The following is a 15,279-nucleotide window of genomic DNA, read 5'->3' as shown; positions in this document are numbered from 1 at the left end:
TTTCTGAAGAAGGGTCTAGGCCCGAAATGTCAGCCTTCCTGCTCCTCTGATGCTGCTTGGCCTGCTGTGTTCATCCAGCTCTACACCTTGTTATCTCAGATTCTCCAGCATCTGCAGTTCCTACTATCTCCACTGTTGATCTCCTGTCTCACCACCAATTCAGGCCCTTAGGTGGCCAATTAAGGACCACTTTAAGGGTCTGAACCCACAGCCTCAGGTCTTAACCCAGCTGCAGCTGAGTTTGTCACCATGCAGCCGACCTGTGGTTGGGGGCAGTTGGGGTGTCCTCCCGGTCAAGGGACTGGAAATAGGATACGGGGTTGACCACTGATAGTCACCCACTTGACCTAATCTCTTCTCTCACCCGACCCTTCTCCCTGCAATCCCCAACTCCAGAAATGACCCCCACTGCCCCGTCCACACAAATGTCACCTTGGTCCTCTCCGATCCTGGAGGCCCTTCCAACAGCAGCTATGGCCTCCCCCAATCCTCTTGCTGAGTGCAAGAGCTACCAGCCACTGTCTGTTTGAGCAGCACCTCTCACTCGGTGGAGTGTCTGTCCCCACTCAGTGGGCTTTGGGTTAAAGAATCAGTGACAGTCTCTCCCGCTGGTCTGACCCCTCAGTAAGTTTCCACACATTACTTCAGTTTCTGAAGCAAATCATCAAATTCCAGGCTTTCAAAGGAAATCAATTGAGGAAAGGTGGTTAAAAAAAATGTAATAAACCTCAATGAAAGTGGAGTTACATAGAGATCAGTCTCATTATGAATTTTGTCATGGTTTCTTTCATCGGTAATAACTCTGGAAGTGAATTTCACAGCCTCACAACTGTGTGAAAAGACATTTCTCTTGTCTTGAATCTCTTACATTTAAGCTTGTATCTATAGTCGCTCAGTCCAGGCCTTCGTGCTACTAGAAATAGCTTCTCCCCAGTCATGCTGCCCCATCTTTTCATAATTTTAAATAATATGTCAAATATTTTGACACATTTGTGTAGCCTCATATCAACAATGATGCTAGCAAATCTGAATTGTCAGCCTGAAAACATTTGGTGGCCATGTGTTAGAGAGACCAGTGAGGCTAAGGAAACTTCCCTACGGGCCAGGAACAAACTGACATTTGCTGGAGGAGGATCTCAGACTGGAGAAACATTCTGGCAATGGCAACACTGTTTATTTCTGCGGCAAGATCAGGTTGTGCCAATGCGGCAAATGAGGAACAGGTTATTTTTACATGTCACAGAACATTGCTGAGCTGAAAAATTGCAACGTTATTTTTGTTTCAAATGCTTCATTGATGGAAGAATTGACCAGAAATATCAAACCCGCACAGTTCATGCGAGGGAAAAGAGACAGGGTGAAAACACTGAAGAATTGAATTTCATAGAATCTACAAAGAGCCAACACAATTAGCATGGGGAGTAACAGAAATCTAGATACACCATCCTGGAATCAGCAGCTGGATATATACTGACTGAAATAAACCCTTCAACAGACATTGTTTTCAGAAGATAAATGGCAATTCTTTACTGGAAGGCCATAATGATGTCAGCATGCCGCAATTTAGAGATTGCAACATCTGAGTCTTCCAGACCAAATTTGAATCACGCTAAACCGTGGAGAAATGTTTGCCTTTTACACAAACCATAATCATGGAAGAATAGTTTAGTAACTTTCAAAGTCATAGGATTTGGTTTGCTTTGTTGCCGTTAGCCACTTCCTTAAGCTTAATAGCAGCAGCTGAAGGCTGGTGCATCCAGTGACTGAAGTCGCTTAAAGTGGACAAAGGTGGATGGAACTTAATAATGAAACATGGTTGGTGACAGCTAAATTGAGTTTGATTTCAGCATCTACTTTCCAATCAATGGCCTAGTGCTGTTGTTAATAGACTGTTAACCCAGAGTTCCAGGTAACATTCTGGAGGGTTGAGTTTGAATCCTACCATGGCAGATGGTGGAATTTGAATTCAGTAAAAGTCTGAAATTTAGAGTCTAATGGTGACCATGGAACCATTGTCAATTGTTGGGGAAAACCATCTAGTTCACTAGTGCTCTTTAGAGAAAAGATTGCCCCATGGCCTGGACTATATGCGACTTCAGACCCACAACATTGTGTTTGACACGTAAATGCCCTCTGAGTAATTAGGGATGGGTAATAAATGCTGGCCTCGCCAGCAATGCCCACATTCCAGGAAAGAACTTTAAAAAAGAAGAATTTGAGTTCAATAAAAATCTGGAATTAAAAGTCTAATGATCACCATGAAATTATCGTCAATGGTCAGGAAAAACCCAAATGGTTCACTAATGTCCTTTAGGGAATCATCTGCTGACCTTACCTGGTCTGGCTTACATGTGACTCCAGACCCACACCAATGTGATTGACTCTGAACTGCCCTCTTGGCAATAAATGCTGGTCAAGCCAGTGACACCCACAACCCAGGAATGAATTTTTGAAAAAAAATTAACACTGCCTCCCTCCACCCACATTTTATTACTCTGTTTCCTGCTCAACCTCTCAGTTTTAAAATTCCCGTCTTTGTATTCAAATCTTTCCTTCATTTCACTCTTCTTTATCTCTGCACTGGTCTCAAGTTCACTGTTAGTCAAGAATTCTCGAGTCCACCAACTCTGGACTTATCACATCACATAATCTATCATTTTTCTCGCTGTTAATTTTCCATATGGCTTCTACAAAGTAGTATTGTTTTTCTTCAATGCTAAAAAGGGCCTGTGTGTATGGAATTTATTGCTAAGGTTTTTCTAAGCAGAATGGCTATCCTTTCATTTGTCACCCCTTATTATAGATGAGTAGCTTCAGGCCATTTTGTACAGTCCAAAGCCAATTTCTAATCCTCACCATGTTTTGTAAATTGGTTCAACTCTCCAAAGCCAAAATTTCGGATCATTAAAATCAGAAACATGAAGCATTTGAATCTGATCACCCAGACCACATCTGACACAAAATTCGAAGCCAAAGACCTGAAACCAAATCCTGGTATTTCTATATCCTGTATTCTTTGAACAACAGAATGAAGACATGTACCCAAGGGATAACTTTGGCAAAGTTTAAATGTTGATGGAAAAGTCATCTTAGCTGTTGAACAATAATTAGACATTTTAAAGTTCTAATCTCTGCCTGTAACAGCTCATTGCGGAATGCCATATCACTTCTAGCCAGCTGCAATGTGCTAACCACACTTTAAAACCTGTTCTCAATATTCATGTTAGTTACAGCCTTACCATTACATGCAATTTCTGCTGGAACAAAATAGTAGAAAGATAGCTGGGCAGATTAAAAACAGCTTCAAAAGTCTCTTAGGATAGCATAGTCTTGCCTGGAAGGTCTTGGGTGGTGGCTAAGTGTGTAGCCAGAGGCAGATCTTGCTCTAGGATTCAGTACAGTACAAATTCATCCAAAACAAATACTTTATCGTGCTGCCTTTTTTCAGTTTGTGTTTACACATTGTTCTGAGACAGCCTCCTAGATCTGTACCTCACTTTCCTCCTTGAGGACACTTCTTACAATCTGCCTGTTTGATGACTTAACATCATCTTGCATGGCTCATATGTTTTATTATGTTGAAGGTGCCACGTAAGTATAAGTACTTATTGTTGTTGTATTCCCCTACCATTAAATAGATCATAGAATCCCTACAGTGTGGAAGCAGGCCATACCAAGCCTCCAAAGACATCCTACATAGATTCACCCCACCCATCCCTGTAACCCTGCATTCTCCATGGTAAATTCACCTAACCTGCACATCATTGAACTGTGGAGGAAGCATGGGGAGAATGTGCAGACTCCACACAGCCTGAGACTGGAATTGAACACAGTTCCCTGGTGTTATGAGGCAGCAATGCTGACCACTGAGCCACCATGCCACCCTCGTGTCCCTAGTCTCAGTCTCAGAGATAAAGTTATTTCTGTAGTATTAGGAAAGTGACCAAGTTTTCATGACTACGTACAAACATATGAATTTGGAGTGGGTGTAAGTCATTCGAGCCAGCTCTGCCATTTGACAAGATCATGGCTGATCTGATTATGGCCTTAACTCCACTTTTCGGATACACCTGCACTACATGGGAACACACAACCAACAGGAGTCAAATCAAACAGGAATGGTGAGAGTGAAGGCCTGAAAAGGATGAGAGGAAGAAAAGAGCTTGCTTTCATGTAGCGTGTTTCATGACCAAAGCAGTTCACAATCAGTGACTATTGTTGCAATGCTTGTGTTGCAATGTAGGCATGGTTATAAAGAGGGAACTTGACATTTAATTTTTAGGCAGCAGGGTCCCAAAAGCAGCAACATAAGAATTGCATTTCTACAACTGGGCAATTTGTTTTAGCAACGTTAGTTGAAGGGACAGATATTGGTTGTGATACCAGGAGAGCTCTGCTGTTCATTTTCAAAATGTGCTCTAAAGCTAGCACATTGACCAGAGTGGGCAGACAGGACTCTGCTTTAATGTCTAATCTGAAAGGTCAGAGCTGTAAATGTCAAGCCCCCCAATGCCTCGTGAATTTCTACACTTGATCAATTCTGTGAGGGACTCTTAAAGAAAACACTCAGAATGAGATTTCAGAAGTCAGTGAACTTCTATTTTAAAACCAACACTCTGACACATTCTCAGATCACTCACTAACATGACTGGGCTGTTTAATCCAAAACCGAGTACATGACATCTCTAGCCATTGGGTTTATATGGTGTATTTTGGTGCACTAACAAATGCTAAGATTAAGTATTTTTTCTTAAAGTTACTCAACCCTTATGACCACATAAGGAAATAATAAAGCTATTTATCAATCAATATCCCTTGAAAACGAACATTGATGTGAAAGCAAAGCAAACATCAAGGGGAGATAGTGATATAGGGTAATATCACTGGACTAGCATTACAGACGTCAAGAGAATTTTTTTGGATTTGTGAATTATCCTACTATGGCAGCAGATGGATGTGAAATTTAGTTGCTAAATTTAATCTAATTAATAAAGAAATCTGTAATTGAATCTAGAAATTGAGTTTTGAAACAATCATCGATTGTCATAAAAACACGTCTGGTTCACAAATGCTCTTTAGGGGAAGAAATCTGTTCTTACACATGACTCCAGGCCCACAGTCATGTAAGTTTACTCTTAACTGCTTTCTGAAATGGCCCAGCAAGTCACTCGATTCAAGACGAATGACAGATGGGTAATAAATGCCAACCTTGCCAACGACAAACCCAAGAGTCCAAGAGAGAATTTTGTTTTAAAATTAGCTTTTTCCACAGGGGAGCACTCTGTTTATCAGTGTAGCCAAACAAACTTAGTATAAGTACAAATCGCCCGAAGTAATTTGAAGTGACTTTTTTTAAATATTACCACAGTGAAGTGACAATTAAATACTTATCACAGTTTGCTTTTCAATGAAAACAACATACTCCAATTTCTGGAAAAGTTCCTTAAAGCTTGTTGAAAATAAAAGCAGGGAAATATCATGATAGTAGTTTGTATTCAGTTGATTATATCAGTTTAAACATTTTCCCCTTCATCCCTAAAGGAGAAAAATGCTTTAGACACCAAAACCTGGCCGTGTGCATCTGAGATCTATTTTGTTGCAAATTGAAAGTATACTTCTTTTCAGAATTGACGACAGTTTGTTGCAGCCATCGTCCCTCTAATTAGCATTTGATTATTAACTGCATATGGAAGTGTAATGAAAAGCTGTAATGAAAAAGAAAGCCCATCAGAAGCTCCTGTGAGGGGGTTAGGAAAAGTTAAACCAGGTGTTTGTTATTTTCGCACAAGTCTGCAAACTATGAAATAAACTGACTCCATGGCACACTGCCCAATCTCTATCACTTAGGAGAAGGGAGTCTTTGTTAAAGACAGCAGTCTTAAATATAGAGAATTAAAACATGCCCAAGATAAATCAATGTACTTTTTACTTTGAACCTAATATTGTTCCATCTTCCTTTCAGCTTTACTACCATTTAGATCATTATTGTTCTGACAATTTATTATCTTTATAAAGCATGCTTGCTTTAAGTGAATTGTGTTGCCTGAAGGTAACTGGAAAAAGGTCAAGAGGTGGCAGCATATGATACCTATTCAGAATGCAGAAGTAACAGACAGTTCCATAGGCTTCATTACTGCTAGACCAAGGGACTGAGAGGCTATTGAGCACAGGCAGCTTTCACATTACTGGATGATAACATGTTTTCTTGAGTTAGCGCTAACTTTATTATCTCTGCTTTGTAATGAAAATGGAAAACTGTTTGTATTAATGCAATGAATGGTATCTCACATGTTGAGGTCTAAACAATATTTCTAAAAGTGATTGCTGAAACTAGTGTAAAAGAATGAAAGGTAAGTCATTGCCATTTCATTGCAGTGTAAAATGCCACACAATATAAATTGATATGGTTCTGAGGAAGGGTCAATGACCCGAAACGTTGGCACTGATTTCTCTCCACAGATGCTACCAGACCTGCTCAGCCTTCTGCCAATTTCAGTTTTTGTTTTTATTTCTGATTTCCAGCATCTGCAGTTCTTTCAGTTTTTAAATCGAGTCTTTCTTTTATGGTTCTTATTCAGATCCATGTAAGAGCCTCATTTAGCATCAGACAATAGAACAGTTTAGTAAGAACACTGTCTCAACAGGTAATGACAATCAATGAAAATATCTGATATCTATAAATAAATCCTTGTGTATCTTGTGTTTTACCATAAATGGCATACAAAACTGTCTTTTTCCCTCAGGTATAATGATATGTGCCATCACTTATGTCTGTGGAGTCACAGTCATCATTGGAGTTGTCGTTATTGTCATCTTGTGCAAGACAAGGTGAGGAATCATTGCCATTCTATAGACTGAAAGGACTACTACTGTTCAAAGTGAAAATTTGAATGAGGCCATTGTATAAGTGAAACAGTATGGACCCTCCTTTTTTTGTTGGAATGTTGGTTTAAAAGTATTTTTGCGTTCAGATTTATGTGCTGTCCATTGAAATACAATTCCTATTAACTTTGATTAAGTCACCCTCAGTTAGGAAACTTTTCTTATCAATCAGAGTCAAGTTAGAGTTGTGATTAAATAAACATGACTGAGCCTGTTTACCTCTAAAATAGTTTGGATATGGACTGCTAACCTTGTCACAAAAAAGTTTTGTTGGTCGGGGAGGTACTGATGATATCAAACGTGAGGTGAGATGCCATTGGATTGGGTAGCTGCTAAATCTGATGCTCACTAACAGCGTGTGAGTGAGGATCATATCGTGTCACATCCAGCAATATTTATCAACCCCAAGTCAGTGAGGTGGGAAACAAAGAGCTTCCACAGGTAACAACGGCATGCTGCTGTCATAAGCACAATAGCACTTTCTTCCTTCTGCATTTCCAGCTGAAATGAGAAGTGATGCCCTGACAATGCCAAATCCAGGATTTGTGAGCTCAATACTGAGCCCAGCGTCCAGTAACATTGGTGCTTTGTTACAGTGCTGTACCTTTCTCTGAACGGTAATCTTGTGTTGCTTGTCATGCAGTGACAAAAACTGCATCCTGGGAAAGCAACTTGAGGGGAGCTTCTGTGGCTGGCTGACTGTAATGAGGCTATCTCCCTCCACAAGAGGAATTCTGGGCCTTTAACTCCCCTTTTGCCAGGACCTTAGGCCGCACTCCAGACAGTGACTGAAGAAGCAACAGTTAATGGGGAGGAATGAAAGTAAATGAGCCTTGGCCTTATCGCTGTTGTTGTTTTGATTTGGCAGATGGGTAAGGAGCATCATTGGTGATTGAGCATTGTGAGGGTGTGGATAGTGACAGAGTATTGTATGAAGTACTGGTTAAGGTGGTGGTCATCTGGGAAAATGCCAAAAGTAGCACTTAGTAAATCAAACAAATTGCTTGGGTGTGTTAAAAGGCTAATAGTGAGCTGAAATAGCGAAATAATCCTGTCACTGTAAACAAAAAGTCATAACAATAAGCCTGATTTTTGAAAAATGCAGTTCCAATGTAATAAGTTGATAATTCATGAACAATTAATAAAAACGACTACTTTAAAAAGTGCCGAGCAGCAAAAATAACTAATAAAATCTTTTATTTTTCCACCTCAGTTAAGAAACAGAGCTAAAGAAGGAGAGACTCGGTCCTAAGCTGTCCAAGGAAGGGTGTGGGGTGGGGCCACCCAAGCCACACTAAGGAGTTTGGGTTTAACTAACAGTGAACTTGCATCCATCTCTGGTCGCCCACACACTGCCCAGTATTCAGCAGAATTCATACTAAAATGGAGTCAGAAGTGTGTTGTCTTCCTCCTTGGATTATTCTCCATTCCAACCCTGGTTTATGGTGACAATCAGCACATTTGTCACTGCCATGGTTCAGTGATTGGCACTGCTGCCTCATGGCACCAGGGACCCATGTTCAATTCCAGCCTCAGGTGACTGTTGGTGTGGAGTTTTCTCATTTTCCCCGGGTCTGTGTGGGTTTCCTCCCACAGTCCGAAGATGTGCAGGTTAGGTGGATTGGCCATGCTCAATTGCCCATAGTGTCCAGATATGTGTGGGTTACGGGGGATTAGCCATGGGAAATACAGAGATATGATAGGAGGGTGAGTCTGAGCATGATGCTCTCTGTAGAGTTGATGTGGACTTGTTGGGCTGAGTGGCTTGTTTCCATACTGTAGGGATTCTCTTCTAGACCAGTTTTTCATTGATTTCAAATCTAACCATCTGCCACCGTAAAACAATAAGAAATAGGAACAGGGATAGGCAGTTTGGCCCATTGAGCCTGCTTCGCAGCTGTAAGACAGTGTTTAGCACTGCTGCCTCACAGTGCCAGGGACACAGGTTTGATTCCAAACTCGGGTGACTGTGCGGAGTTTGCGCATTCTCCCTGTGACTTCGTGGGTTTCCTCCAGGTGCTCCAGTGTCCTCCCACAGTCCAAAATTGTGCCGGTTAGGTGGATTGGCCATGTTAAATGTGAGATTATGGGATAGAGGATGTGTCTGGGTGGGATGCTCTTCAGAGGGTTGGTTTGGACGCGATGGGCTGAATGGCCTGGTTCCAGACTGTAGGAATTCTATGATTCAATAGGATTATGGCTGATCTGACATTACTTACGTCAATTTCCTGCCCATTCCCATTACCCTTGATTTCTCCTACTGATCAAGAATCAATCTACCTTAGCCTTAAGCAGATATAAGAACTCTGCCTCTATAGCTCTCTGTGGCAAGACTCACAACCCTCTTAGAGAAAAAATTCCACTTCACCTCAGTTATAAATTGGCTCCCCTCTATTCTGTCACTATACCTTCTGGTCTTAGACTTCCATGATAAAAACATCCTCTCAGCATTTACCCTGTCAAGCCCCTTAAGAATCCTATGCGTTTCAACGAGATCACCTCTTCTTGTAAACCCCAGTGATTACAGTCCTAATCTGTTTAGCCTTTGCTCGTAAGACAGCCCCTCCATACCGGGATCATCTTAATGAAGCTCCTCTGAACTGTCGCTCCTCTGAAACAATGTCTTTCCTTCAATAAGAAGAACAAAACTGCTCACTGTACTCCAGATGTAGTCTCACCATGTTGCAGTTGCATGAAAACTTCCCCACTCATATACTTTGAAATAAGGCCCAGCATTCCATTGGCCTTCCTGATAACCTACAGCACCTGTGTGAGGAAGGATCCTGACCCAAAATGTCAACTTTCCTGCTCCTCTGATGCTGCCTGGCCTGCTGTGTTCCTCCAGCTCCACACTGTGTTAGCTTTCTGTGCTTTGTGCCGAAGTAACCCAGAATTCCTTTGTGTTGCAGTTTTTCTCTATTTAAGTAATATTCTGTTCTCTTGTACTCCCTTCCAAAATGGACAGCCTCACATTTTCCCACATTCTAGTCCACTTGCCAACATTTCACCCATTTACTCAACTTATTAGTATCTCTGTGTAAACTCTCTGTTTGTATTCTTTTTGCAATTTGCCATTCTACATATTTTGTGTTGCCTGCAAATTTGGCTACAGTACGTTTGCTTCTTTGCTCCAATTTATTGATATATGTTGTAAACAGTTGCAGTCCTAGGACTGATCCTTTTGGAACCTCACTTGTCACGGGTCACCAACCTGAAAAAGAATCCCTTATCCCCACTCATTATTTTCTGCCCATTAGCCAATTCTCTATCCATGTCAATATGCTACCTCCAACACTATGGGCTCTTATGACTTAAGCTTAACCTTTTGCCAGGTATCTTGTCGAGTGTCTTCTGGAAGTCCAAATACAACACATCAACTGGTTCCCCTGTATCCACTCTGGTTGAGACTTCCTCAAAAAGCACTAAAAGTTAGTCAGACACAATTTCCCTTTCATGAAGCCATGCTGACTCTGCTTGATTAGATAATGATTTTCCAAATGTTCTGCAATTACTTCCATGATAATTGGTTCCGACATTTTTCCAACAATAGGATCATTGGCCTAGAGTTATCTGCTTTTTGTCTCTCTTCCTTTTTGCGTTACACTGGCAGATTTGCACATCTCTAGTATGATTTATACCCATGTCCCTAGTACAATCGCTTGAGGTGCTCAATTACTAGCTCAATGACATAACCGCTACTCCCCACACTACATAGTACTTATCAGCAAGCTAAGTTGCATCTGAGCTACATGATGGTCTGTTGGGAGGCTTGAACTAAGATTATGGTATTCAACTTGTGGATCTATCACTAGAGAAACAACTTAGACAGCACATGTATACTCTGGTTAGCTCCTCCCAGGATAAATCCTTTATATCTTGATAGGTGGCGCTTATTTCAAGATGTGAGTGAACCCTTTAAGGTACTAACTGTCTTGTGCAACACGTTGGCTGACATAATGGCATTTCAAAACATTCTGGATGTGTCCAACACCACAAAATTTCAATAAGAGAATGAAAGTTCATCTTGATGTTGTTCCAAACCACTTTGATCGCCATTTCCTTTCTCAGTTTAATTACCTGCCTTGTCTCTGTCACCATTAACCTCTCTATCACCTTGTAACTGAAATTTTTGTTTTGTGACCAGAACCTGCTACTTCTTTTTTCTATGTTGTTTTGGTGTTACCTGTAGCTCAGAGCTTAGCACTGTTGCCTCACAATGCCAGGGACGCTGGTTCAATTCTACCATTGGGTGACTGTCTGCATGGAGTTTGCATATTCTCCCCATGTCTGTGTTGGCTTCCACTGGGTGCTCTCATTTCCTCTGATAGTCCAAACATGTGCATGTTAGGAGGATTGGCTGTGCTAAATTGCCTATAGTTTGTCCAGTGATGTGCAGGCTTGGTGGATTAGCCATGGAAAATGTGGGATTGCAATGATAGGGAAGTTGGGTGGGATGCTTTTTTGGACGGTCAGTGTGGACTCAATGGGCCAAATGGCCTGCTTCCAAGCTGCAGCGATTCGATGCATTGTCCTTTTACAGGAACTTATTGGGAAAGTAAATAGAGTGTAACTGAACCTTAATTTACTGAGGCAGATAGTTCATCTTGCAAGAACTCTCTGGCATTCCTCAATTAAGAATTCTGTATGGACTGTGTATATAGTGGCAGGAGTATTGGCATAAGTCTATAAGGCCCCACTGGAAGGGGTGCTATATGAATGAAATATCCATCCATTGTCTAATATATATTAGATACCTCCACTGTCATAAATACACATGCTTCAAACCTGTGATCCAGACAAGCATTTTTTGATTCTTGGCACATTGTTACTATGATTCCTTGATTCTTGAAAGAACAATACAGAAAACAAATTGTTGTGCTATGTGTCTGCTCCACTGTTGATGCTTTAGTTTTGTTGGGGGTTGATAGGTGGGAGAGGGTGGTTATGGCGTGGGGGAGATTATTAACTCTGCCTCACCACTAGGAGGCCAGTTGAAATAGAGATAGGCATTACCCTCCCATCTGATTCTGCCAATAGTAATTTTAAATTGCAGGTACCAAGGGCACCAACTATATCCTTTGAATAGTCAGATCAGGTCCAAATAGTATCAAATGGATTCTACTGCATTATTAACTCTCGTTCTGAGTGAAGAGGTCCCTGGTGTTTCTCAGTAAGGGGAACCAGTTAAGTAATTTCAAAAAACAAATTAGCTTCCTTGTAGGTCTGGCAGGTTGCTTTTATGGGTCCCACAAGGAGATTCACTCTCCCTGAGCTTGTCTTTCCCTCCTCTGATTGTCTACAGAGAGCCCACTTCCCAGTCCTGACTCTACCTTGGCTGCCATTCCCTTTGGAGCTTCTGCCAGCTATTATCCTCACTATTTTCTCCATCTCTGTTCTCCATTCCAACATCAGGGTCAGACAGCTGTCCATTCTGCAAAATATAAGTAAAACCCCACCGTTAAAATGGCAGGGTCTTTGTATTCACTCACCCAAGGACTGAAATTGACCTGGTAGTTTAAAATTCTGATTAGCAATGGTATAAATATGTGAAAATTACTGCCAACTACATGCTACTAGCAAGATTGCTCTGCTCCTAATCAGACTGAACTGCTGACCTGTAGTTCAAACTTCTGAGGTGCATGTTAAGTCAGATTGGAACACATCTTCACATAACATTTGTAAATTAACTCATTAACAGCAAAACAACTCCACTAGAAATACCTGCTCCCTAACAAGTTAAGCACTTACATCAATACCTGATTCTGGTTCTTGCGAATAATACACTCTTGCAATTATGTTTCCTTTCAGGATGTGTCAGACACCTAAACAGGCTGCAAAAACCTCAACTTGTTAAATGAGCATGAAAGTCCTGAAACTTTGACAATGTTGGAGGAAATATTTCGGTAGAAGACGTTGTTTCTTGTTCTGTCATGGCATTATGTATATTACAAACCTGTATGATGTGCATGTATGAAACTATACTCGATTGCCACTGGCATAGCTGTATGATAAGCCGTATTTGCGTTGGTGTCAGGGATTGTTTACTGGATTAAACTGAATGATCCATAGATCCCAGTGGAAAATATTTCTGGATAGGATGGGATTGTTGGAGAGGGATTGCTACATGCTACTTTATCTCTAATCCATGATCCCATTGAAGAGTCTTTGCACTGCAAGAGTGGGATCATTGAATTTATCCTGATGTGAATAAAAGGGTTCAGTGTTGTACTGTTTGTTGTTTTTGTAAATTACAGTGTTAGTATTGATATGTAAGTAATTTATGAATAACGTCCAAATAATTCTAATAAATGCCCTTTAAAACATAGTAATGTTTACATAATCTGATGATGCTTCTGAATCACTTTTGGGTTGCATTCATTCTGACTCTGCCTTCTAAGGACTTTGGCCTGTAAAACAGTTAATTTTCAGGAATTACTCGGCCAACAGAGACCATAATATTGCAGACAGCTTTCAGGAAAACCTCTATCTGGAAGAGCGCCATGACATACTGACAGTGGTGGGAGGCAGGGGTATTTGCTGGCATTATTCAAAGCTGTCAGTAACATATGTACTTTAAAATCCTGAGCTTCTTACTATTTCCCATTTGTACTTGCCACCTGCTGATCTCATCCAATAAAACCTGGCTCTTCGGTAGAAAGGTCTCAAATCAGCACTATTTGAAGAGTTCATATTGGCAGTTTAGGTGTATAAGATTATGAGGGCTATGGACAGGGTAAATAGAGGAGCGCTGTTCCCTTTGGGTGAGGGGTCAATTATGAGAGGGCATAGTTTTAGGGTAAGGGACAGGAGATTCAAAAGGGATTTGGGAAAAACCTTTTCAGTCAGTGGGTTGTGGGAATCTGGAATGTGTTGCCTGGGAAGGTAGTGGAGGCTGGAAACCTGACAACCTTTAAAAACTATTTGGATGAGTACTTCAAATATCTTAATATTCAAGGATATGGGACAAGTGCAGGAAATTGGGATTAACGTACATTTAGTTGTAGTTCCATCGGTTCACATTCAATGGGACAAAGGGCCATTTCTGCACAGTATGAATCTATCAATCTCTGAATTTAGTTGCTGCTTTTTCATGTCTGGCTGTAGCTTTACTTCTAAAAGTTATTTGATAGGTTGTATTATCCTGAAAAATTTCACTTTGTCTGAAAAGGGAGGGGTTTTACTGGTCCTTCATTGTCATTGCCGTTTGCCTGAAAACTTTCAGTCGTCTGCTTTTGACCTCTTCAGATCTTTCTCTATTTTACTCACTGTTCACTACACATCCACACTTTGTCTTATCTGTAACTTTCAAAATTGTGCCCTTGTAATCCAAGACCAAGTCATGAATATATTTCTAAAGCAGTAGTGATCTTAATAGAACATTATGGAACTCTAATTTATACCTCCCTTCAGATTAAAAAAAAAGTCAAACCACGACTCTCTGCTTCCTATTCCTCAGCCTATTTAATATCCCTGCGAATAATGCCATTTTTTCTCCATGACTTTCAATTTTATAGACAAGTTCAGTACGTGGTAGTTTATCAGGTAATGCTTGAAAGTCTACATAAACAACATGTATTATTTCTAAGTGTCCTATTCCTCTGAACACTTTGTTGCTCCTTTTAAATGCTATAACCTGGTGCAATACCCCACCAAATTTGTTTAAACTTGTTGCATAAGGTAATGGTTCTGAAAGAGTTCACGATAGAGATTGCAATAAGCTCCACACAATCTGATGATGTGTGGACTCTCTATCAAATCTTGCAAGTGTAAAATGGTACCTTTGGCCCCAACAGCCAATGCTGAAGTAATTAAAATCAGGAACATCAAGAGGTCGGCAGTAGACGAGCACAGACATTTGGCAGGTTTGTGAGGTCAAAGGACATTACAGAAAGGCCATGGAGGGATTTGAAACCATAGATGAAAATTTTGAAATAAGTCATTGCTGAACTGAGAAGTTTTTTTTTATTTGATCAATGAATGTGGGCATCACTGACTAGATCAACATTTATTGCCAATTCCTAAATGTCCTGTAGGAGGTGGTGGTGAGCAGTAGTACCCACAGTACTGTTAGACGGGGCTTGCAACAGTGAAGCAACTGTGAGGAACAACAATGTTGTTCCAAGTCAGGATGGTGAATGACTTGAAGGAGAACATGTTCCCATGCATCTGCAGCCCATGTCCTTCTATGTGGTATAGACTGCAGGATTACAATGTGTTATCAAAAGAGCCTGAGTGAGTTGCGATAGTGGATTTTGTATACGGTAGACACAGTGCACCAGTGGGGAAGATAGTGAGTGTTGAAGGTGATGGATCTTGTTAATCAAGCAGGATGCTTTGTCCTTGGTGATGTCAAGCTTTTTTGAGTGTTTTTGGATCTACACTCGTCCTATGGACGGT

General features: G+C 40.8%; 1 protein-coding gene across 1 annotated transcript in view; it reads left to right on the top strand.

Moving 5' to 3' along the window:
• gfral (GDNF family receptor alpha like) overlaps positions 1-13,105 on the top strand; it is a 101,058-nt gene extending 87,953 nt beyond the window's left edge. The window contains exons 9-10 of the mRNA XM_048597287.1: positions 6,744-6,828; positions 12,691-13,105. Of these exons, the coding sequence (XP_048453244.1) occupies positions 6,744-6,828; positions 12,691-12,736 (131 nt within the window). The 3' untranslated portion in view covers positions 12,737-13,105. The remainder of the gene's footprint in view (positions 1-6,743; positions 6,829-12,690) is intronic.
• Positions 13,106-15,279: the final 2,174 nt, after the last annotated feature.

This window comes from Rhincodon typus, chromosome 5 (assembly GCF_021869965.1).
Source record: "Rhincodon typus isolate 14 chromosome 5, sRhiTyp1.1, whole genome shotgun sequence".
NCBI classification, from domain to species: domain Eukaryota; kingdom Metazoa; phylum Chordata; class Chondrichthyes; order Orectolobiformes; family Rhincodontidae; genus Rhincodon; species Rhincodon typus.
Note: the sequence above shows the minus strand (reverse complement) of the source record. Positions and strands in the feature narration are given on the sequence as shown.